Below are 25909 nucleotides of genomic sequence, written 5' to 3'. Positions count from 1 at the left end.
AAAGGGTGTCCAATTATTACTGTGCAATATTATTATCCAATTGGCAGTATAGCCCAGGGCTAAAGCTATTGAAGTGGCTTTGTACAATTTACCAAAGGCATGCAAGTACTCTAAAGAGATTAAATTATCTCTACAAAAACAGCCCCAGTTGAAAGGGTTTTAAAAATATTTAATAACAAATAGTCAAAACACAAGACAATACTTTTACTACACAGCGCTATTCAAGAGTTCAGAGATCACAGTGCAATACCTAAAATAATTCAGTAGTACAGTTCTGACATCATAGAAAAACACAGTCTAATCTTTCTAGTTTCTAGCTATTTCTAAGAGAAAACACAAGTCTAAGATAAACTTACATATAGAGCAAGACAATGCTGGTGAGTTGGATGGTCAAGACAAAAATGCTTAATGCTCTCTGATTCTCTCTGTTTTTAAAATCACATTCCTGGTTCACATTACATCATTCTTCACACTTCTCTGGGGTTCCCAGGCTAACAGGCTACATTCTTTAGTAAGCTCACACCAGGTCAGGAAGCAAAGCCATTAAAAACATTTATGCATGCAAATTCTGGCCATTAACTCTGGCCTTAAAACAATAGCAAGAATTCCTTCATCAAGACTGTCCTGAGCCGTGTTTACATCAAAGGGTCACACCATGTTTACTTGGTCAGCAAAGTGCACTGTTGTTACATTTTTTTCCAGTTTCACATGTAACACTATTTTACCATTTAAGACAACAAGCCTGTGGTTTAAATTAATATGTACAGATGATAGAATTATCACCAAAATTCTATCTGGCTAGGCTGGTAGCCTTCATCTATCTTCACCCAATCCTCACACTTACATTGTCAAATGCTTTAGCTATGCCACAATCTATTAGTCTTACTTCTTTATTTTATTTCAGTATCATCTCTACTATTTATTTTACTATAATTAACATTTATTTCACCTCTCTTCCTTTTATACCAATAATCCCTTCTCCTACTACCTCATTAAATATCTTCTCTATTCTTTTTGTAGTATTTTCATACATATTTTATAGTTTGTATTCCCTAGAGTTATAGGCCTCCACTTTTTTATAATCTTTTCTTGCATCTTTTTTCCATATAAATGTTATAACTCTACAACATTGTATTCCATTTTACTTTCCTTCATTCATTCATTTATTATTTTTGAAAAACCTTCTTTCTTCTTTATTCATTTCCTCATAATACCTATACCTTATTAACACCTAATCCTGGTACTGATTCATTCATACCATCTTCTACCACCTTGTCTGTTTCTTCTGTTGCTATATCATTTTCTTAAAAATCCATACTTTTCCATCTTTTTTTCACTATTTATTTTTCTTGCTTATCCATTTCCCCTTTTTTATATATTTTCTCTAAAAAATGTTCTACCCTCTCCATAAAATCTTCTTGTTTGTAGTTTATATTCCCTTTGCCATCTAAGGCAGCATCCATTCTTCTCTCTCTTTTATGTTTAACTTGTTTTCTTAAGTAAGGGGATACCACCTCTCTTTCTTTTCAGAAAAGATCTTTGCATAAATAACATAATTTCTGCTTCTTCGATATTCTTTCCATACATCTGTTTTTCTATTTCCATTATTTTGCCACTTCCTTTTTCTATCTCTTTCTTATAATTCCATAAAATGTCTTTATATTTCATCTTATTTCTTTTTTTTACTCTCTTCTTCCACTTTAAACTGTATGTTATATACTTCTGTTTATACAACACCCACCACTGTGTCCATTTAAAATGTAGTCTCATTTTCATATGATCTTTCCATAATATTTATCTCCCTCTTATGTCTTCCTCCTTTTCAAACTCTGCAGTTAATATATTTATCAATTTTCTCTCCTTTACTTATTTATATATTGACATTCAATTACTGGGAAAGTACAACTGGTTAGGATCCCATTTTTAATGGTGGTTCAGAAAGAAAAGATCCAAAGTATTACAAAAGGTTTTAAGAACAATAATTTTACAGTCTTTAAAAATAATACAAACAACTACAGTTTAAAGAATTATACCAAATTAGACATAATATGAAAACATTAGTTATGAATAGATACAAGTTATATAACTTACCAGTTAAGAGAAATTTTAGCCAGCCAATGTTATTATTTCACTGTAATCTATTCTAACCAGTACTGCTCTATTACCTGGAAACTCTGTCAACTGTACCTCTATTATTTCATGTCTTTAGAGTAAACTAAGTAATCAATTTCAGTATTAGAAATGACCCTTTAAATGTCCATTCTCTATTCTTTCCTACCCTTAAATCTCCACATTTTATTAATTCCCTTAATATCTTAATATCCTGTGTTATTTTTCCTTTTCTTTCCTCGGGTTATAGGTAAAATCTCCTACTGTCACTACTGACATACTTACTAACACAATTTTTTGATTTCTTCAAACAACTGTTTTCTCTCTGTCATATTAGTATACTCGCAAATCACTAGTAATCCTATACATTGTTGTATCATTCCTAGTACTATTAATGTTAAATCTAAAATTCTTATTTCTTCATTTTTTATTAGAATTCCTATTCCAGAATGTGTCTCATTTCCTACTGACAAAACAATCTTTCCCTTACTGCCTGTATTCTTTCCCACTTTTCTTCTTTGTTACATTCTGTAACTAGATGGCAAAACACATCCATTTTTACTTTTTGTACCATTCTACCACCATCAATCCTCTTATATAATTTCTAATGTTATTCACATTTACTGGCAACCTTTCTATATAATCCCTTTCCATTTTTGTAAGTGTTTTACTTCCAAATCTTATTTTTCTTTCCCTTCTCCTAAGTCTCCCAGAAAGTGAATTTTCACTATCTTGATCTTCTGTCTCCATGCCTCCTTCTTCCTCCTCTTCACTTTGTAAAACTGCAAATCTGTTCTCTTCTTGTATATTAATAACCTTGCTTTGAACTGTTGTTTCTTCTCTAACGGTATACATTCATTTGTTTGTACGGAGGTTGTACGATTCACCAAAGTGTGAATGTACAACCTCCAGATCTCCGAAATTAGGAAAAAAAGGTGCAACTTTCAAATGAGCAAATGCACATTGGCATTCGCTCATTTGAAATTGGCATTTTGGGTGCAGATCGCACTATAGCAGGGATCGGGAAATGAATCCCTTCCCTCTCTGTAGTGCAGTCTCGAAGTTTGTATATTAAAGTAGGGGGGGTGTGGGGGTGAAGGGGGCTTTCCCCCCTACATAATGCTGTATGTAACTTTTTCGATTTTGAAAATGGTTGAATCTCATTATTGAGATTACCATTTTCAAAATGTTGGTATGGTCGTAGTGTTGTGATTTGACATTTAAAGTCACACAACCATACGACTGCCGAAATGTGTTTCGGACAAATGAATGTATAGCTCTCTAACTACCTCTATATTGTTTAACCTTTCTTCAGTATCTCCTTCCCCATACCGCCTTCTCATTTAGCACCTTCTGTAGTAATATTTTCTACTATTTATCTTTCTTCTGAGCTTTCCTCTTCATCTACTCTTTCCTTTTCTAATATGGGTCAGTCAAACCAGAAGTGTCCAAATTCTTCACATTTTCTACAAAAAGACTTACAGTTTTTTCTAAGTCCCTCCTCTGAGTGTTGGCCACACATTTGTTTGTTACTTGTACTAAATCATTTTCACTACTGTAGCAATAACATGCTTTGGGTTGGCCCCAGTACCTAATTATTATTCACAATTATTATATTTGAAATATGTTGAATTCCCCCCACCAAAAAAAAAACATTCACATGCTTCTCCATACCTTTAGTCCTAAACTGTACATTTATTTTCTTTTAAAGTTGTACTCCCAAGTTGTGAAATAAATAGCTTTTCTGCATGTAACTCTATTTCTTTTTTTCAGTCTCAATCAGAAATTTTTAAATTTTATTGCCACTTAACAAAACATTTCAGGTGCCGAATGAATTAAGGCTCTTACTTCTTTAATGTTAAACCTAATGACAAAATAATACTGTCCATAATGTCATACCTGTTCACACTGCCATCACTTTGACTTTTTATTCTTACCATGGTTATCTTCTCTGCAGCTTTTAAGAAACTGCAAATGTTTGTCTCCTGTCAGTTCCTTTTTCTGTTCCTCCTCACTTTGCTGCGTCCATATATCTTTTTCTTTCTTGTAACAAAAATGCTGTTGCAGAGGTAAAAACTAAAACCTTGCTACTCCACCAGCCGGGAATATCTCCCTAGTTTCCCTTCACCAGCTGTTGTTTGTATTTCCAATCTCTCAGTTTTTCCTCCTGTAATACCCTCATGACCATGTCACTCCATCTTGCTTCTTCTCCTTTCTTTGGCTTTTCCTGGTTCATAAAATCAATACTTATGCCTACAGTCCCCAGTTTTCCAACTCTTTACCAGTTACTTCATTCTCCCTCCTTCAGTAAGTTTTCTTCTGGTTCTCTCTTCAGCTCTGCTGCACTCTCCTCCATCTTGGAATTCCCAGAATTGCAGTAGTAGCCCTCCGGCACCACCTAGTAGCTCCACAGAAGTGCTTCATTTCCTCTCCTCCTAAAAGAACAGGGAAGTTTCACGTGCCCAGTCTACATTTCCCCTAGTTGGTATGAATATCATCACGGGTCTCCCTGAAGAGAGACCACTGGCCTCATTGGATTAACACAGTCAACAAAGCATAAATAAATAAATAAATAAAAATAAAGATATCTATCCAAACACATCAGGCAACTAGAAAGACTGCAGATTTACACCTAGTAAGTCATGCTGTTAAGGCCCCAACCCTCCTTGATCTCCTACACTCCAACAGAACAAATGGCTTTACAAACACTTGAAATGAAGACTTTAATCTCCATCATTAAATAAGTACGACACACTGGAGGGACAGGTTTATTACTTAGTGCTTATCCCTCTCTAGAACAATCATCCACTACATAAAAAACAGAGTGATACCTACTCTTCACCTAAGGCAAACCCTGATAACTGGATGGGTGCCTGTAAATTTGACCTGTGCCCGACTTATTCTCCCCTGTATGCAGGATATGCCCTATGATGGTAGTTAATGGTAAGGTAACTATAGCACATGGAATGAATCTGAATTGTAAAATCTATAGATCCATTTTGGAGAAGGATATTTTCCCTGAAACAGGACACCTATGCGATCAAGAGACACCTGTCTCCATCTCCAGTTTGTGTGGACAGCCACATATAATTGTGTACCCTGGCAAATATACACATGACATCTCTGACCCACTCAACCCTCCATCCTCTATCATAGTGATGTGGAGATGTGATCCATCTATGCAGTCTTTGGCATGGCCTTCAGTTAGCACTGTATGCATCATATTTGCTGTGTGTGACACTGCACTGTCACTGAGTGCCCACATCAGGGCTCAATGTTTTGGACTAGACATCATTACTTCATATGCTCTGCCACAGTTTGTACCCATTGCTGTCTGATGGGGAAGTTGTATGGCCGCTGCTTGCTCTTGTTTGAACTCACTGTCATCTGCACATGATGTCACTGCTTCTTCCATGCCAGTGGTGTATATGCATGGTCCTAATGTATCCAAATAATGAGGTTGGCCTGTATGGTTCTTATTGATCATACTGTGCAGCATGGCACATGATACATAATGGAGTAGTGTTCCCAAGATGTATTAAGGCAGTGAAAGTGGGTTTTTGCACTGGCACAACAAATAGTCAATAATGCTTATTGTTTTTCATGTACCAAATTGTAATGCAGTTTAGAAACACTTTGTGGGAAATGTACAGGCATCATTAGCCACAGCTTTAGTAACTATTAAGTACATTAAGCATCACCTGCAACACAAGTGGGTCATATTGGATAAACTGGCTCCATTCCAAGTCAGACTTTCCCAGTAAACAAATGTAAAAATAAATAAAATAAAAATATATACTGGGGGGATGTTGTCTATGCAGCTATATTCATTTCATACAGCCACAGTGTCTGCATTTGATTAGATGGACCTGTGGACTGTTCCTTGGAGGAAGAAGTGCTGCAGCTGACATACATGTCAATAATGGGAAATGTCAGGATGCTGTGCATCTCACAATACCTGGCAGTGCATGGAATGGTAGCCTTTCCTGCTTATTTACCTCTGTTACTGTGGAGAAGATGAGGCCTTTACAGCAACATATGTGCAATCTAAGGCATCCAGTACCTCAGAGAAAGTACAGTTGTGTACACTTACCATAAATGTAGATGTTCGAGTGTATTCACTGTTGCAGTCATCACATTTGGGTTATCTGCCTGCAGGTAGCCCTCAGCCAGCCTGAATACCAAAGTCTTGGGATTTCTGCATCGGATGCTGTCGCTTCTTCCATGATGTCAGGTCATCAAGGGTATAAAACATGCAGCCTATGCCATTACATCAGTTTTTCTTGCCCCAGATGTCAGGTGCCCCCAAAATAGGAAGCAATTATATGGTGTGAAACACCCCCAACAAAAAGCAAACACACATAATATAAGATATGCCAAACCAAAAAGGATAGGTGAAAGCAAAGACAATCGGGGGGCTGTAGGGAGGGTAACCAGGACTGCAACAGTGAATACACTCGAACATCTACATTTATGGTAAGTGTACACAACTGTACTATGTTCTTTGTGTTTCACTGTTGCAGTCATCACATTTGGGTTGATTCCCAAAGCTAAGGAAGGGTGGAGGTAGATTAAGAAACATTAGGCCTGGCAATCATGCCCTGTAAGACTGCTGTGGCAAATCCAGCTCTGGATTTAGAAAAGATAGGCCAGTGGTAATGCTTGGTGAAAGTGTGTACAGAACTCCAGGTTGCAGCTTCCAGGATGTCCCTGGTAAGGACTCCTCTGAGAAATGTAGTAGAGGTAGATGTAGCCCTAGTGGAATGTGTTCTTATCCCCTGTGGGGTAGGTTTCCCATGGTGCTTGTAGCAGAAATGGATGCAGTGTGCTATCCATTTAGATATGGTTTGCTTTGAAATGGCCTTCCCCTCTGACCCCGCAGCAAAACTGACTAGCAGCTGGTCAGATTTTCTGAGAGGCTTAGTCCTGTCCAAACAGAATCTAAGCTGTCTGTGCATGTCTAGAGAATGCAGTATCCTTTCCCCTTTATTTTGAGGATTAGGGAAAAAGTAGGCAAATGAATGGACTGGTTTAAAGTCACACTAGACACCACCTTGGGCGTACAAGATGGGTTAGTCCTGAAGGAAACCCTGTCCGCATGGAAGATAATGAAGGGTTCCACTGCCACAAGGGTCTGCAATTCAGAGACTCTTCTTGCTGAAGTGATGGCTAGAAGTAAAGCTGTTTTCCATGAGAGGAATTTCAACTCTGCTGTAGCAGCTGGTTCAAAGGGGGGAAGTGTAAGTTTTTCCAATACAAAGTTAAGGTCCCAGGCTGGAGTGGGAGCTCTCCTGGAGGGTCTTAATTTTTTGGCCCCTCTAAGGAACTGTTTTACAGAGGATGAGAGAAGAGGGGTGGCTCAGTAATGAGCTGAGATGGCAGAGGCATGAATCTTAATTGAAGAGAAGGATAGGCCCTTGTGGAGCATTTCTGTTAAGTAATCTAGTATATGAGGTAAGCTGGGCACAGTTGTGCCCATCCCTGGAGACTGGCTCCAGGAACTGTATCTTTTCCACTTTTCTGAATAGGATTTTCTAGTACTAGGCCTCCTTGCCTCAAGAATGACATCCAGCACCTGCTTACTGAGTGTTGCTAGAGGTAAGTTCAGGGGATTAGCCAGGCTGCAAGGTTCAGGGTCTGACGCTGAGGGTGCAGAATTTGCCCCCCCTGCCGGGACAGCAGGGAAGGGGTCTGAGGCAGATGCCATGGTTGTAGCACTGTCAGACTGCACAAAAGAGGATACCAGTGCTGGCATGGCCAGTCTGGTGCAATCAGGATTGTCCTTGTCTTGTCCTGTTTGATCTTTAGTAGAACCTTTGAGAGGAGTGGCAGAGGGGGAAAGGCATAGACTGAGAGGCTTTCCCAGGAAAAGAACAGGGCATCCACCTTCCAAGCTTGGCTGTGGGGATTTATGGTGCAGTATTTGATCAATTGATAGTTCTGAGGGGAAGCAAACAGGTCCACCTCTGGTGTCCCCATCTGTTCCCCAAGAGCTTAATATTTTCAGTTCCAGTTTCCACTCATGTGGGTCCATGAGCTTTCTGCTTAAGTCATCTGCCAGTGAAATTAGTTTGTTTGGCAGGAACTGAGCTTGCAGGTGCACTTGGTTGTTCAAGGCTGTGCTCCACAGAGCCATGGCTAGTCTCCAGAATGGGTAGGGATGTGTTCCCCCCTGCTTGTTTATGTACCACATAACTGTGGTGTTGTCTGTCTTTACCAATAGTTGTCCTGGAAGAAAAAGGCCTTTGAAGGATATCAGAGCATTATTCTGTACAGCTAACATTTCCTTTTGATTAATATGCAGATGCATCTGCTTTGGGTTCCATTTGCCCTGAATGCACTGTCCTGCCATGTGAGCCCCCCCCATGCATAGTCTGATGCGTCTGTTGTTAAGGTTTGGGTGGCAAGGGGTAGTGTGAAAGAAAGTCCCTTGTTGTGGTTGTAGGCCTCTGTCCACCAAAGGAACTCTGCCCTTAGACATGGAATGAAAGGAATTATTGTTTCCAGGTCCTGAGAATGTTGACACCATAGACTTTTTAGATACCATTGAAGTTTCCTCATATGCAGTCTTGCATATGGAATTAACAGACTGCAAGACGCCATGAACCCCAGAGCTTGCAGTATTTTCCTTGCAGATAGCTGGGTTTGAGGCCAGTAGGTTGAAGTAAGTTGTCAAATAAATTTGTTTCTCTGGAGTGAGAAATGCCATCTGGGAAGTTGTGTTCAAGCTTGCTCCCAGGAATACAATCTGTTGGCAGGGTACTAGGTGTGATTTCTTTTCGTTGATGGTGCACCCCAGTGAAGTTAGAAGTCTTTTTACAAATGCCAAGTGCTGTAGTAGCAAGTCCTGACTTTCCACCTGAATCAGGCAATTGTCCAAGTATGGGTAAATCTGAATAATTCTCTGCCTGCAAAAAGCAATGGCTGGAACTAGGCACTTTGTGAATACCCTGGGCACAGTAAATAAGCCAAAGGGAAGTGCAGAGAACTGATAGTGTATAGACCCTGCCCTGAAGGGAAGGTATTTCCTGCAAGATTCCATTATGGGGATGTACAGGTAAGCTTCTTTTAAGTCTAGGGTTGCCAGCCAGGCATCCTTGGCTGGCATAGGAAGCAGCTGTTGGAGAGTTAGCATTTTGAATTTTGGAACCACCAGAAAGGTGTTGAGAATAGATAAATCCAGGATAGGACGCCAGGAGTTTTCTTTACTGGGAACCAGGAACAGTCTTGAATAAAAGCCTTGTTCCCTTTGTTCTGCTGGGATAGGTTGAATAGCCCTGATGCTGAGGAGAGAAAGTACTTGCTTTTGGGCCTCTGCCCACTGGTTTGGGGGGAGGTTTAGCCATCCACTTAGGGTTGGGAGTGAGTGGAAGTAGAATCTGTATCCTAGGGAAACAAAGTTTAAAACTCATTTGTCTTGGGTAATGCATTTCCAGTTTTTTGCATGCAGGGCGAGTTTTCCTCCTAAAGGTGCAAGTACTTGAGCAAGGCTTGGTGGAGTTAAGGCTAAGTCATTGTGCAAGTTTACCACAGGGGGTGGCTTTCTACTCCTTGTTTTGGATGTGGGAGCACCCCACTGCTTAGATCTGTGCATAACCTGAGACTGAAGTCTTGTGGGTCTGCTGCCCCTGGGTTTGGACTGAGAAGGCCTGGAAGGGACTGGAAAGGACCAGTTCTTTGAAGGCCAATGCCTACTGAATCTAGGTGGTTGTACTTGTAAGAAATCTTTAACAGTTTGCATAGATTTAACTTTCTCCTCCATCCTTTTGAGAACTTATTCTGCTTTATTGCCAAATAGGTGCTCTTGGTTTAAGGGTGCATCCAGTAATTTTGCTTTGACATGATCTGGCAAGTTTTGTTCCTTAAGCCAAGCATGCCTTCTAAGAACAGACCAAGTGACAGCAGCCCTACAAGATGCTTCTAAAGCATCAAAACCACACTGCAAAGTATGTTTACCAACTTGGTCAGCAGAATGCATTAACTCTTGTAAATCTTTGTGTTCAGCACAGTCAGGAATCAACATAATTTTCTGTTTAATTAGCCCCATAATATGCTGCTGATACTTTAACATACGAAACTGGCAATTTAAAGCCCTAATGGCCAGAGTAGCGGAGGTGTACACCTTCTTACTCCATCTGTCTAAAGCCCTAGAATCCCTGTCAGAAGGGGTAGGATTCTTGGCAGTAGTAGCCTTAATGCCTTTTGGTCCTTGGGAAATGGTCTCTGGATCTGCAGTAGGATTCTTGAAAAGGAATTTGTGAGAGTCAATTACTCTATAGTACCTGTCAGGTTTCCTGGGAACTGGAGGCAAAGTATCCGGGGTAAGGCTGGATTCCAAGAAAACATCATCTACAATCTCCAGAACAGGAGGGCTAGCTAGAGGTCAGTGCTGAGGCAGGTTTAAAAATTCCCTGAGTCTCTTTTTGGACTGAGAGTAGTCCTTATTTTCCCAGCGGAAATGCTCCCTAAGGGTATGCAGGGTTTCACCAAAAGGAAAATCTTCTGGTGGGGAAGCAGAGGGAATGGAATCCTCTGCGTCAGAATCTTCATAGGTAGATAAGGGTATGTCCTGGTAGTCAGAAGGAACAGAGATATCAGATTCCTGATGAGAAGAATCAGAAGGAAAATCAGTTCTAGGTCTCTTTGAGGGGGAAGGATGGCTTTCTCTAATTAAGGTAATAAGGTCTTCAGCCATTCTAATCATATGTTTTTGAGGCCTGTGGGCCTGAGAATGTGCTTTGATCGTCTGTTTCCTAGGCGTAGTGTGAACTTTAGGCCTGAGAAATTCAGTATTTTTCGCTTGAAACATAGTTGTCAGTTTAATATGAAAAAGGGTAGGCCTGAATACACCCTCAGAAGCCGGTGCCTGCACAGCGGCTCCAGACCCATCCAAGGTAGAGACATCCGCAGGTTCCATAGTCGAAGAAACATCTCGCGGCATACCAGACTCCGGATGGGTCTCAGTAGAGGCCTTTGAATCTATAGAAGCGGGTATCGGGCTGCGAAAGTGCCTCACTGAGTACCAGCGGACTGGCGACTAGCTTAACAGTAGCGTTGTCAGCAGTTTTGGACCTATGCGGTCTGTCTCTGTCTTTATCCTTATGTTTTTTCGGAAGATCGGTAGTAAGATGGCTTACCGACACCATTTCGGAGTACGGAGATCAACAGCGAAAGTATTTAGCTACAAAAATTGCCCGATGATGGATAGTTCGGGCATTGAACAAGGCACAAAACCCACAGCGAGGGATGTCGTGGTATGGGCCTAAACAGGTGACGCGAATTAAAATCTCTATGAGGTATCTGCTTTCCACAGGCAAGACAATTATTAATTTTTTCTGACATCGGTTAGAGCAAGAAAAAAGGATCCCCAATGGGGTGCTTATCTTTTAGAAAACTTCAGGTCTGAAACTCGAAAACGAACATTTCAGGAGTTGGCAGACCGGCACTTGTGAATTGCTTCTGCTTTGGGCACCGCAAGGCAAGAAAGACTGATGTAATGGCATCGGCTGCATGTTTTATACCCCTGACGACCTGACGTCATGGAAGAAGCGACAGCATCCGATGCAGAAATCCCAAGACTCTGGTATTCAGGCTGACTGAGGGCTACCTGCAGGCAGATAACCCAAATGTGATGACTGCAACAGTGAAACACAAAGAACATCTGGGTAATGTCATAAAAGCCATGCAATATTGTGGATCTCTCCTAGTGTACTGGGAAAACAGATATGCTCATCATTATGCAGAAGGTTTACTTTGAGTTATTTGTTAATTATTCTAGAGGTAGAGACCTGTGATATACTTAATGCGTCCTCACTCATTTGCTCTATGAAAGGTTCTTATAGCTAGACTCTTGAGTGCTATACATACACTGATGTCCACAGGGACAGGAAGGCCATACAGGAAGTGAGTGATACATGTCAACTAAGATCCAGACAATACTACAGTCGCCAAGGAAATGGTTAGCAATCTTCTGGTTCATACGACTATGAAACATTATACACTTCTGATACTGTTTATGTTGCCACCTGAATCCTCACCTCTCAAATGGGTGAAATCTAGAAATCCTAACCACCAACAGATGGTTCTGCAATCCCTAGCATTTTAGCTGACTATAAGTTAAATACTTTGTGAACACTTTCCTCTTTTACAGTGATGCACAAATTTGTGTGCAGATCTTTCAACTTGTGACTATGAATTAGTACCATATTGCACCTGCATTCATCTGCATGCCACTATGACCTCATTTCTATATGTGGTCATTTGCATACACCACCTAATGCACACACTTCCTTACTGCACAGTAGTACAATATGGGAATATGAATCAATGCAGCCCTTCGTATAATTGTATGCACTTTTTTTTTTACACTCCTTGCACCACTGTCTGCCTACCATCAGCTTCCCTCCAGGCCATTTGGTTCATTAACCATCACTGGGGCAAAGGTTTAGTATGGAGACCCATTATTTAGACAGCTATCAGAGGTGGTTTGAGGGTTATTTTACTTAATCCCTGCATTTCTCCATGAATTCCAGGTTCATAGCACCAAAGGGGGACATGGACATGGCTGTTCATGATGGTCATCCTTCACATTTGCAAGAGATAATGCTAGCAAGCAGCTCTGCTCCCTTGTCACAAGTATTGAAAATGTCTTCTTTGGTCTCCACCAGAGAAATCGCACTAACCTATTTGTTCACTGACCACTCACTACCCTCCCATCTATGACATGTGAAAAGACCATGCCTGTTCACATCTCTCCCTCCCTGCTCTCCCTCCCTGTGTGGCTTCTACAGTGCTGGGACTGGCAGCCAAAAGTACAGTTGTGTAAACTTCCCATAAATGTAGATGTTCGAGTGTATTCACTGTTGCTGTCGTCACACTTGGGTTATCTGCCTGCAGGTAGCCCTCAGTCGGCCCGAATACTAGAGTCTTGGGATTTCTGCATCAGATGCTGTTGCCTCTTCCATGACGTCAGGTCGTCAGAGGTATAAAACATGCAGCCGACGCCATTACATCCGTTTTTCTTGCCCCAAATGTCAGGAGCCCCCAAATAGGGAGCTAGGATAAGGTGGGGAAAACACCACCAGTAAAAAGTAAATACCAGTAGGAATAGCCATAAAGAGAAGAGATAGAGAGATAGAGAAAACCAGGGGGCTGGAGGGAGGGAAACCAGGACTGCAACAGTGAATACACTCAAAACATCTACATTTATGGTAAGTGTACACAACTGTATTATGTTCTTCGTGTTTCACTTTTGCAGTCATCACACTTAGGTTGCTTCCCAAAGCTGACGAAGGGTGGAGGCAGTCAAGAAGAGTTAGGGCTGGCTAGTAGGCCTTGCAAGACTGCTGTAGCAAAACCTGCGCTGGATTTGGAAAAGATAGGCAGGTGGTAATGCTTGGTGAAGGTGTGTACAGAACTCCAGGTAGCAGCTTCCAGGATGTCGCTGGTAGGGACTCCCCTGAGAAATGCTGTAGAGGTAGATGTAGCCCTGGTGGAATGTGTTCTGACCCCGTGAGGGGTTGGTTTTCCATGGTGCTTGTAGCAGAAATGGATGCAGTGTGCTATCCATTTGGAAATGATTTGTTTTGAAAGGACCTTGCCCTCTGCCCCTGTTGTAAAAGCAGACTAGCAATTGGTCATATTTTATGAAAGGCTTAGTCCTATCAAGGTAGAATCTGAGCTGTCTGTGCACATTCAAAGAGTGCAGGATCCTTTCCCCTTTATTTTGAGGGATAGGGAAGAAGGTTGGTAAATGGATGGATTGGTTTAGAGCCACACTGGACACTACATTAGGCATAAAGGATGGGTTAGTCCTGAGGGAAACCCTGTCAGCATGGAAAATAATGAAGGGTTCCACAGCCATAAGTACGTGTAGCTCAGACACTCTTCTAGCTGAATTGATGGCTAGAAACAAGGCTGTTTTCCAAGAGAGGAATTTTAACTCTGTTGAAGCAGCAGGTTCAAAAGGGGGAAGCGTGAGCTTTTCCAGTACAAAGTTTAGGTCCCAGGCAGGGGTGGGTGCTCTCCTTGGTGGCATTAAGTTGTTTGCCCCTCTCAGGAACTGTTTGATGAGAGGGTGAGAGAATAGAGGCGGCTCAGTAGTGTAATGAGCCAAGATGGCAGAGGCATGGATCTTAATGGAGGAGAAGGATAGGTCTCTGTGGAGTAGTTCTGCTAGGTAATCCAGATTAGAGGTAAGGAGGGCACTGCTATGTCCTTTCCTTTGGACTGAATCCAAGAACAATACCTTTTCCACTTATCAGCATAGGATTTCCTTGTACTGGGCCTTCTGGCTTTAAGGATGACATCCCGCACCTGTTTGCTTAGGGTTGCTGGTGGAGTATTCAAGGAATAAGCCAGGCTACAAGATTTAGGGGTTGCAATTGTGGATGCAAAATCTGTCCCTCCTACTGAGAGATCAGGGTTGGGGTCTGGGGTGGCACCATTGTCAGGCTGCACAGGAGTGGGTATTAGTGCTGGCATGGCCAGACCGGGGCAATCAGAATTGTCCTTGCTCTGTCTTGTTTTATCTTGAGTAATACTCTTGAGATGAGGGGCAGTGGGGAAAGGCATAGACTGAGAGGTTTTCCCATTAAAAGGATAGGGCATCCACTTTCCAGGCCCTGCTGTGAGGATTCCTGGTGCAGAATCTGCTTAGTGGTTGTAGGGAGAGACAAAGAGATCCAGCTCTGGGGTCCCCCATTTCAGAATCAGAAGGTTGAAGGTGCTTGGCTCCAATTTCCACTCGTGTGGGTCTAGGAGATTTCTGCCAGTGAGTTTTGTTTGCCTGGCAGGAATTGAGCTTGTAGATGGACTTGGATGTCCAAGGCCGTGTTCCACAGGGCCATGGCTAACATGCAAAGTGGGTAAGAATGGGTTCCTCCCTGCTTGTTGATGTACCACATAACTGTGGTGTTGTCTGTTTTTATCAGCAGTTTTCCTGGAAAGAGTAGGGATCTGAAAGCTGTCAGGGCATTTGTACAGCTAGCATCTCTTTTTGGTTAATGTGCAGATGAATTTGACTTGGGCTCCAGTGGCCCTGAATACATTTGTTTGCCATGTGAGCCCCCCATGCATAGTCTGATGTGTCTGTGGTCAGGGTCTGGGCGGTGTGGGGTTGAGTAAAAGGCAGTCCCTTGTTGTGGTTGCATACTTCTGCCCACCAAAGGAACTCTGTCCTTAGACAAGGTATGATAGGAATGACTGTTTCCTGGTCCTGAGAATGTTGGCACCAAAGACTTTTTAAGTACCACTGAAGTTTCCTCATATGCAGTCTTGCATATGGAATTAGCAGTATACATGAGGCCATGAACCCTAGGGCTTGCAGTATTTTTCTTGCAGATAGCTGGGTTCTGGTGGCCATTTGTCTGAAGTAGTCTGTCAGACAGACCTGTTTTTCTAAAGTGAGGAATGCCATCTGGGAAGATGTGTCCAAGCTTGCTCCCAGGAATAGAATCTTTTGACTGGGTACCAGTTGTGACTTCTTTTCGTTGATGGTGTACCCCCAATGAAGTGAGAAGGCTTTTTACAAATGCCAGGTGCTAAAGCAGCAATTCCTGACTGTCTGCCTGAATCAGGCAGTTGTCCAATTACGGTTAAATTTGGATATTTCTCTGCCTGCAGTATGCAATGGCTGTTGCCAGGCATTGTGTGAAAACCCTGGGTGCAGTAGATAAGCCAAAGGGAAGTGCAGAGAACTGATAATGCATAGACCTGCCCTGAAACGTAGATACTTCCTGCATGACTCCCTTATGGGGATGTGCAGATAGGCTTCTTTTAAGTCTAGGGTGACTAACCAGGCATCCTTGGCTAACATAAGAAGAAGCTGTTGCAGGGTAAGCATCTTGAATTTTGGTACCACCAGGAAGGTGTTGAGAATTGAAAGATCCAGTATTGGTTGCCAAAAGCCCTCTTTCCTGGGTACCAGAAAGAGTTTGGAGTAGAATCTTTGACCCCGCTGTCCTACAGGAACAGGCTGAATAGCTCTGATATTTAGCAGGGAAAGTACTTGGTTTTGAGCCTCTGCCCACTGGTTTGGAGGAAATTCTAGAAACCCGCTTGGGGTTGGCAGTGAATGGAAATAAAATTTGCACCCCTGGGATACAATGTTGAGGACCCATTGGTTCTGAGTGATGGACATCCAGTTTTTTTGCATGAAGGGCACGTTTTCCTCCTAGGGGCACAAGCAATTGGGTAGGGCTGGGAAGTGGACTAAAGAAGTCATTGTGAGCTTTTTCCATAAGGAGGTGGCTTACCATTCCCTGCTTTAGGGGTGGGGGGGGGCACTCCATTGCTTAGATCTCTGCATACCCTGAGACTGCAGTCTGGGTGGTCTGTTCCCCTGGGTCTTGTTTGGGAAGGCCTGGAGGGGGCTGGAAAGGACCAGTGTTTTGAAGGGCAAAGCCTACTGAATCTAGGGGGTTGCACTTGTAGGAATTCTTTAACAGTCTGCATATATTTAGCTTTTTATTCCATCTTTTTAAGAACCTCCTCTGCTTTGGTGCCAAACAAACAGTACTTATTTAAAGGAGCGTCTAGTAATTTAGATTTGACATGATCTGGCAAGGTCTGCTCTTTCAGACAAGCATGTCTTCTCAGTACAGAGCCAGTGACTGCTGTCCTGCAAGATGCTTCTAGGGCATCAAAGCCGCACTGCAAAGTACGCTTACTGGCTTAGTTTGCAGAGTGCATAAGCTCCTGCGATTCTTTATTTTCTGCACAATCTGGAAAAGTTACCACTTTTTGTTTAATAAGTTCCATAATATGTTGCTAGTATTTCAGCATGTGAAACTGGCAATTCAGTGCCCTAATAGCAAGAGCTGCAGAGGTATATACCTTCTTACCTCATTTGTCCAAGGCTCTGGAATTCCTGTCCGAAGGTGTGGGATTCTTGGCTGTAGTAGCCTTAATACCTTTAGGCCCCTGGGAAATGATCTCTGGGTCAGCAATAGGATCCTTGAAAAGAAACTTGTGAGTATCAGGTACTCTGTAGTACCTGTCTGGTTTCCTAGGAGCAGGAGGTAAAGTGTCAGGAGTAAGACTGGATTCCATGAAAACATCATCCACAACATCCAGGACAGGGGGTATAGCTAAAGGCCTGTGCTGAGGCAACTCTAAAAATTCTCTGAGTCTCTTTTTGGACTGAGGATAGCCCAATGGAAATGCTCTCTTAGAGTATGCAAGGTTTCACCAAAAGAAAAATCCTCTGGAGGGGATGCAGAGGGAATGGGTTCCTCTGCATCCGAATCCTCATAGGCTGATAAGGGCATGTCTTCATAATCAGAAAGGTCAGAGTCATCAGACTCCTGGTCTGTAGAACCTGAAGGAGACTGGATTCTTTGTCTCTTTGTAGGGGAAGGCTGACTTCCCCTAATCAGCGTAATAAGGTCTTCAGCCATTCTAAGAATTTGTTTTTGTGGCATGGGTGCCTGAGCATGCGCTTTTGTTGTCAGTTTTCTAGGCATAGTGCATACTCTGGGCCTAAGAAACTCGGTAGTTTTGCTTAGAAATGAAGTCAGTTTGTTTTGAACATTGGTAGAGCGAAAAACTGCCTCAGAAGCTGGTGCCTGCACAGCGGCTCTAGACCCATCCAAGGTAGAGACATCCACTGGTTCCATAGTCGAAGAAGCATCTTGCGGCATACCGGACTCCAAATGGGTCTTAGCAGAGGCCAGCGAATCCACTGAAGTGGGCATCAGGGGCTGCAAAGGCACCTCACTGAGTACCAAAGGACTGGCAACTAGTTTAACGGAAGCATCGTCGGCAGTTTTGGACCTATGCGGTCTGTCTCTGTCTTTATCCTTCCGTGTTTTAAGAAAATTGGTAGGCAGATGGCTTACAGAAGCCATTTCAGAATACAAAGATTGAGAGCGAAAGAATTTAGCGACAAAGAGAGCCCGACAACAAATGGTTCGGGTGTTAAACAAGGCACAAAACCGACAGTGAGGGACATCATGGTCTGGGCCTAAACAGGTGATGCAGTAAGAACAAAAATCTCTGTGAGGTATTTGCTTTTCACAGGCAAGACAATTGTTAACTTTTTCTGACATCGTTTAGAGTAAGAACAAAGGACCCCCAACTGGGTGCTTAGCTTTAGAAGACTTCAGGATTATTCAAGTTGACAACGGAAAATTCAGGTAGTGGCCGACCGGCACTTGCGAACTGTTTCTGCTTCGGGCTCCTTCTCGGCAAGAAAGACTGATGTAATGGCGTTGGCTGCCTGTTTTAATACCCCTGACAACCTGACATCAAGGAAGAATTGACAGCATCTGACGCAGAAATACTAAGTCTCTGGTATTCGGGCCAACTGAGGGCTACCTGCAGGCAGATAACTGGGTTCCTATTAGATAACCGAAGATGCATTCTATCGAATGCGTCTTGGTCAAACTTAAAACAACGAAAAGGCAAAATAGTGAAGTGGCTTTTAAGCGAATTCTTTCCCAGGGAAAGAATTCGCTTGGCCACTTCCATTACTTTGCCGTTTTCGACACTGCAGTGCAATCTCAGAGTTGGTATATTTAAGTAGGGGGGTGTGGGGGGCGAAGCTCCCCACTTTATGTAATCTTTCAATTATTTTTATTTATTTATTTTTTGGAACAGCGATTTTTTTTCCCTTGGAAAAAAATCGCTGTTCTGAGCTTTTGAGATTGAAAGCTTTCGCTTACATGGGATCGATTATTCATCGTTCGCTTTTTTAAGCTTTCAATGATATAATACAGACCCAGATAACCCAAGTGTGATGACTGCAACAGTGAAACAGGCAGAACATCCACATTTACTTGGGTCACAGTAAGGGCTCTATCCCCCTGCAACATGAACCCAGGTAAATGTATACAACTTGATTACCAATCCCAGCCTATAAAATGCAAACAGTTGCTCATCAAAGTCTGAAACAGACTGGCTGCATGTCTTGAGCATGACAGAAAAGCAACTATTTGGCAGTATAATATAGTAGACTAAGGCAGCAAGCTGCAGAGAAGCTACATCAAGTTTTAATCCTTTAACCTCCACTTGCATATCATTTGACTCATGTCGCTTGGGCAGATTAAAACTCCTTGGTCTCTCTTGAAGAAAACCCTTTTGACTAGTGTTGTTGCCTGGCTAAAAAGACTGAGATAAAAAATACTAACTTAGTAAAATAATAAAAAATACTAGAACCAAGCCAAAAAAAGCTGCAACACTTGCTACCAGAACACAAAACATTCAGACAAAAACATAAATGTACTAAAAGGTTTTAAGGCAAAGATTCTGCTGTTGGGAAATCTAAGGCACACACTTCTGAAAGTAAAACAAAAATCCTACTTTATTGAAATTCTGATGGAAGATGAAATGGACATGCATCTACAAATATGAAACAAGTGGAAAGAAATCAATGAGTGATTCTCATAGCTCTGTCAGTAAAGAAGGCCTAAGTAACAATGTGCAGATACACAAACTAGTGCCCATCTTTGTGACAGGATGCCATTTTTCTGTCTTAGCAGAAATACTATAGTTTAGCAAAGTATATCTGCAACAATGCATATTTAAATCCATACATGACAACTGACATAATATAACTATCTACTACTGTAGCAATGTAGTAATGGAACAGTTTTTGCACCTGTCCACTGATTGAGAACAACTGACCAGATACTGCACTGCATTAGAGAGACTCAGTATAATCTGCAAATACAGTACAATAATTATTGAAAAATGGATTAGGAAAACCATGAAAATGTACAAGTAGTTCTATTACTAGGCATTACACTTGACTGATGGCATTCACTAGATGTACTGTCTCACCCAAGCTCAACCTGACCCATGTCCAGGGCTAGTGAGCAGTACCGGTGCAGCATTTTACTGTTGCTGTGGTACCTAGCCCTCTACCACCCTGCAAGTTCTGCGACTGTGGTCTTCAGGAGATGCATGCTCACTTCCACGCATGCACACCCTACCAGCCAAGTAGTACAGTACTTGCAGCATAGAGTCCGCCAGGTTCTTAATGCTGCAACTGCAGTGAGACTGGACTATCTCCCACACCGTTCACCTCATCCTCAGCCTCTTCTGTGCTGTGCCCATTCCATTAGTTGAACATTGGTCACCTGGGATGCAGTAAGGGCTTTATTCTTCTGCACCATGGGGCTACTTTCCTTGTATCTTCTTGGCTCATGTGAGAAGAGTTGTCCCCCCCACACACACACACACCATTCCATGGATCTTTCTAGAGGTTTTTTCTCTGGAATCACTCTGGCACCTTGATGTGTACTTCCTTGTATGGCATCCAGAACAGCACAGAGTACTGAAGGTGTGGTCTGACCAAAGCCCTACAGAATGTAAGCATTACCTCTTTAATTCTGGAATCTAGACCACTGAGAATACAACCATGCATTTTTTTCACTGCTGCCACTGTCTTCTCACTCTGCTTCTGTTATTTCATTCCAGGTGTCAGCAACATCTCCAGAACATTCTTCTGCATTTTCACCATCAGTTTCACTTTCCTGAATGCTATTTCACATCAGAGTTGCTATGACCCAAGTGTAGAACCATCCATTTATTTGCAATGAACCTCAACTGCCACCTTTCTTCTCATTTGGTCAGCTTTTCCGAATTCTTCCCTAGACCCTTCTCCCACCCACCACTCCTGCACATATCTTTGTATTTTCAGCAAATGGTTAAACTTTTTTTTCCAAGTAATTTTTACTCCCTGCTGCCAAGTAGCCTTTAACCCTCTCACAATCTGCAGGCCCATTTGTTCAATGATGGGGCAAGTGCCAACAGCAGAGGATTTTTTTGTTTGTTTGTTTTAAGTCCTGTCCTCATCACTGGTGCGTGAGATGAGTTCAGCAAAGGAGCTACAATTCCCTCCCAATGTGTGTGCATGTTTCTATACACATGCCAGTGAAGGCTACCATCCATGGCTTGCTACTGCCAAGTCCACATCCTTAGTCCTGGTCTTTTTGGTGACTTGTAAGCCTCAGTTTATTCACTGGTGATCACATGAGTAGATAACACTACTCCTGCTTCTCAAAATGGAAGGTCAGGTATTGATTTCTCACTCCCATCCTCTTCTCGCCCACACCTCTCTTCCAGCTCAGCATCACTATTAAAACACAGCTCATAATCAGGGCTTCATCCTTCTATGTTACAGAGCTGAGTTAGAAAACAGGTTGATTTCATTGTCTTCCTTCAGATATGCTTTAGTAAATGTATTAATGAATACTTGATCCAGTAGTCACATTACTAACTTCTTACATCATCCCTCTCACTACAGCACTATGTATGCTACTATTCAACCATGTATCGATCCACGTCTCCAGTCTTAGTCCTATCCCCATCTCTTTGACTTCTACTTTCAGCTTCCTGTGCAGATATGGAGTTACAAGGTTCTGCTAATGTTCAAATACCTTCTGGGAGAAAAGAGGATAGTAGTATTTTAGGTTCCCTAGCAATTCAGTTGTAAAACTGAGTCAGATTTGACTGACTGGTTCTAACAGCCACAAAATCATGATAGTTGCTGCCCTCTAGAAACATTTCCTGATTTCTCATTTTCTTTTCTTGTGGCTTTTCCTAGCAGTGCTATTAAGCGTGTAGTTCACCACGTTTTCCTGCTCACTAGAAGTCTGGTCTTCAGATATTTCTGCACTGGCCAGTGATCTGCTAAAGACCTCAGAAGAGAATCTGCCAACACATGGGCTAGATTCCTTGAAGATTCTGAAAGTCATCCCAGCTGGTCCTCAGTCTTTACCCTTGTAACAGCAGCCATTTCCGTATCAAGCTTGTCTCTCTACCTCCCTCCAGTCATGACATTATCCACTTTGCTTCAGTTTTTGCACAGGGTGTCAAGTATTCATTACCTCTGCATTTTTTTTTTTTAGTTTTCTGTGCTCTGTCTCGTCTTTGCTCAGCCTAAATAGATTTCTCCTTCCTATCTGCTGCATACCTAAAAACTTCCTGTCCCCGCTCTTTTTTGTAAACACCTGTACTAAATTATTATTTAAGACACAAGCATACATTAATAGAAAAGAAAACAAATTCATATTAACATTTTTTCATGTACTATACATTGCACATATGTCTTCATTCTTTATAAAAGCTATCATTCATTCCAACATTACATACATTGCTCACTTCTGTTTCCCCTTCTTGATCTCTTGGGACAAGTCCACTTCAGTTTTCATTTTTGCTGCAGTAGCTGCCTTTGTTGTCCTTCCTAGTCTCCTTGTACTGTGTCTCCTCTACATACTCACTTTCCACCAATTGTAGGCCATGTCTTTTTCCCCTAATTATTGGCCTCACATCCTTAGGGAGCTAAATATCTAATCTCATTTTCTTATCTGTACCATTGTTCCTAGCCATGATTACTACATCCCTGACTCATTTTCACAGTTTGCTAACTCTTTGATTTGCTTTAAGTCTCCAGGCTAAATCATGTCTGTCTCTGTCATCCTGCACACTATAATCCATTTTGTCCTAAATTCCCAGGTAATATCTTTCTCTTTGTAGTCTTCCCTTTCTCCCCCTGTTTTAAACTGTGGCCTAACTGTGCCTTTCCATGATGGAAATCTATAATCCTGTCTGCAATGGTTAGGAATACATTCATAATTCTACTTTTTCTGGTACAGACCTGCAACAGATGGCTAAACCCCTAATGGTTCAAGACCTTAATAAGATCCTGTTCTTTGTCTACCCTGAAGATCAAAATTTTGCAGCCTAAACATTACCCTCTTCCTATGATCCATCTTCTTTATCCACCAGTCTTTCATCTTCCCTTGATGTGTCTCGAAGACGATACACTATATCAATGCACCAGCTCTCCCCCTTTTTTCTACCTTAACTGCCACGCCACTTAACCTAGGCCCTGAGTCTGCCAACTCTTTTGCTCCATTCTTGGTTTGGTGTCCTTCTCTCTGACCTCACATCTAACACCTCTTTTTATATAAACTGCCTCTCCACCCATCTCTCCCTTTTCTGTCATTCATTTGCAACTTGTCATGGGCCCATGGACCCATGTTTCTGTGATAATAGGAATGTCTACCCTCCTTCCCATTGGACCACACTCCTTTCTTGATGGACAGCTACCTTTTCTTTTGCCTTTCCTACACCAATCCCTTGTCCTCAGCCATACTTCTGTGAATCTGCTTTCCACCACCCAGTCCAACACTTCATCACCTAGTTTACTTAAGTATGCAATAAGGATACCCATTCAGTTCCATGGGTGTCTCAAAGAATTAAGCAAAATGATATATTTTAAAGACATGCAAGTGTTCCATGCTAACAAGAGTGACAGAAAAGCTATACAAAAGGGTAACCATTTGAATCACTGAGCCTTGCAATACTGAATCCTGTAATGTGAAAGATGAATGACCAAAAACATGAGCTTATATATACAAAGTCTGAGATTGCCATTTCTTGGGATTTCCCTTTCCCTGAAGTATGGCAATCCTGAATTTGATATATTTAAGTTCAAGTATGTGAGGGACTGCCCCCCCCCCCCCAAAAAAAATTAGGCCATGACAGGGGTGTTACACTGCTGCAAAAAACAAATTTAAAGGAGAAAAGCTATGGTCAAAATTTGCTCTTCTTCTCTATTTTCAGTCTTTTTTTTTTCAGCATTTCTAGACTCAGTATTGAGAATCCCTATATTTCTTAATGGAGCTAATCACATAAAAGAGAAGAGAGATGCCCCCATCCATTCTTCATTACCAGTCATTCAGGATGTGATCCTTCACCTGTATATTCTCCAATTCCTCAAGAAGCAGGGCCTTATACAGCATAGATGAAGACAGCAGGAAGTGAGGTTCCTGAGTGACAAGAACAATGGACCAAGCAGCAAGCTATCATCCATAGAGGCTGTTAGTCTGCCCTCCTAATTGGAGTGACATACTATAAAATGCATAACTATGGAATGTGTTCCTGTACGAGGGTCCATCTGTTTCTGCCATATTATCCCATGGCAGTGTGAGGCATACTGCAAAACACTTGGTCTCTACAATGACTCACAAAGGTCACAAGATACCCTTAAACCACGAGTACTACTATTCAGTGCAGGAAAGGAGTATTTTGTTAAAGGTCTATATTAGATCACTGAACACTTAAAAAAGCGAATGGTGATTAATCGACCCTATATAAGTGAAAGCTTACAATGTCGAAGTGTGAGAACAGCGATTTTTTTTCCAAGGGAAAAAAAATAAGCTGTTCTAACAAAATAAATAAATAAATAAAAAACAATTCCAAACATTACATTAAGTGAGGGGCTTCACCCCCACACTCCCTGCTTAAATATACCAACTCCTAGACCACACTACAGTGCCGAAAATGGCAAAGTACCGAAGCGGTCAAGCAAATTCTTTCCCGGGGAAAGAATTCGCTTAACAGCCGCTTCGATATTTTTACTTTTCAGCCTTTTATGTTTGACCAAGACTCATTCGAAAGAATGCGTCTTCGGTCTTGTAATATAGAACCTTTTGTTAAAACAGGCTCTGAATATTTTAAAGTTGTTGTTGTTGTTGTGTCTTTCGACTTTTCCCAGTTAGGGGTCGCCACAGTGGAACTCCGGTCCGCTAATGATCGGCAGTAGATTTTTACGTGCCGAGTTGCCGGCCCTGACGCACAACCTTCAACGAAGGTATGCCCATTTGCGCATGTCTCCACACAGAAGATGCTCTAGCTGAGAATCGAACAGGACAACGTCTTACCGTGAGGCGACAATGCTACCGCAGCACCACCACAAGAGTTTAATATCTGAATAAGAGATGGAATCCAGTGTACAACTGAGATTTCTTTACAGGTATGAGTTTAGATAAAGTGAAGCTTTCTTAAATTTACTTAAATAATGGACTTGCAAAAATGGCAGTTTTGTCAAGTCAAATGTTTTGAAGCTCTGATAGTCTGAGGTACTAGCATGTTAAACTGGTCGACTGACACACCTACTGTATCAAGTCAAGTGACAGCTAATGTTTTCTGAAAACTGTTATGAAGTCACACACCACCACATTTTCTTTAAACTTATAAATTCATTTTAAATCAGCATATAATGTCACAGCACTGGTTTTCTGATACAGTAACAACTTCTAGGTTTATTACAAAATGCTTCTACTTAGCTGTAATGAGAGTACTTTTACATAACCTTACTGCAGCCTTCATACTGACAAGTACTGCCTTATATTTCATTTTAGATAAACTACAAGATTCAATGATTCAGCCAACATCAGCCCACTCAAGCAACTAAGACTGCTTAAAAAATCAAAATACACAGATTTTTGTTAAATGATGTGTAATAAGCTAGTTCCCAGAGAATTTGCAGAGTTTTTTCGGTTACCTTGGTAACGGCTACTTTTGCACCCTTGTTGATAAGCTTCACCACATTATCCAACTGGCCTTTGTGTGCTGCTATAAGAAGGCGTTCTGACAGCACAGTGACCGCATCCTGCTGGCTCATGAATCAGAAGAAAAAAGGGTTCTCAAGGCAACCAGTGGGGTATGTTCCTCTTGCCCAAAAGAAAAACTTCCAGTATAAGAGGCAGATGTATTTACATGAGTACACAGGACTGTCGCTCATCCTGAAGGGGGAACTCCATGTTAAGACATCTTCAGTAGCTATGAATAATAAAAGAAAAAGGATAAACAGCTGTTCTTCATCAGACTAAGTACTGCAGTTTAAGTACAACTCTGTAAAGTTTTTATTCCTACTTCTCTGTTTGTAAAAATAAAAGAAAGGAAGTCATGGACTTGTCATTAATCTGGTGTGAATACAGCATTCCACTGTGTTCTCTTTCTCCATAAATTTATAAATATATCTCTCTTTTGCTTGCTTTCTCTCTCT

At 41.7% G+C, this 25909-nt stretch overlaps 1 protein-coding gene across 6 annotated transcripts in view; it reads right to left on the bottom strand.

Annotated features, from left to right (window-relative positions):
• Window positions 1-25909, bottom strand: part of ANKRD6 (ankyrin repeat domain 6) — a 1808044-nt gene that overhangs the window by 785877 nt on the left and 996258 nt on the right. For all 6 annotated transcript variants that reach the window (XM_044067116.1, XM_044067125.1, XM_044067156.1 and 3 more), the window contains one exon: window positions 25406-25683. In XM_044067116.1, coding sequence (XP_043923051.1) covers window positions 25406-25525 — 120 coding nt within the window. In that variant the 5' untranslated portion in view covers window positions 25526-25683. The remainder of the gene's footprint in view (window positions 1-25405; window positions 25684-25909) is intronic.

This window comes from Protopterus annectens, chromosome 1.part0 (genome assembly GCF_019279795.1).
Source record: "Protopterus annectens isolate FY-2018-M chromosome 1.part0, PAN1.0, whole genome shotgun sequence".
Lineage (NCBI taxonomy): Eukaryota > Metazoa > Chordata > Ceratodontiformes > Protopteridae > Protopterus > Protopterus annectens.
This window is presented reverse-complemented; position numbering and strand designations above follow the sequence as displayed.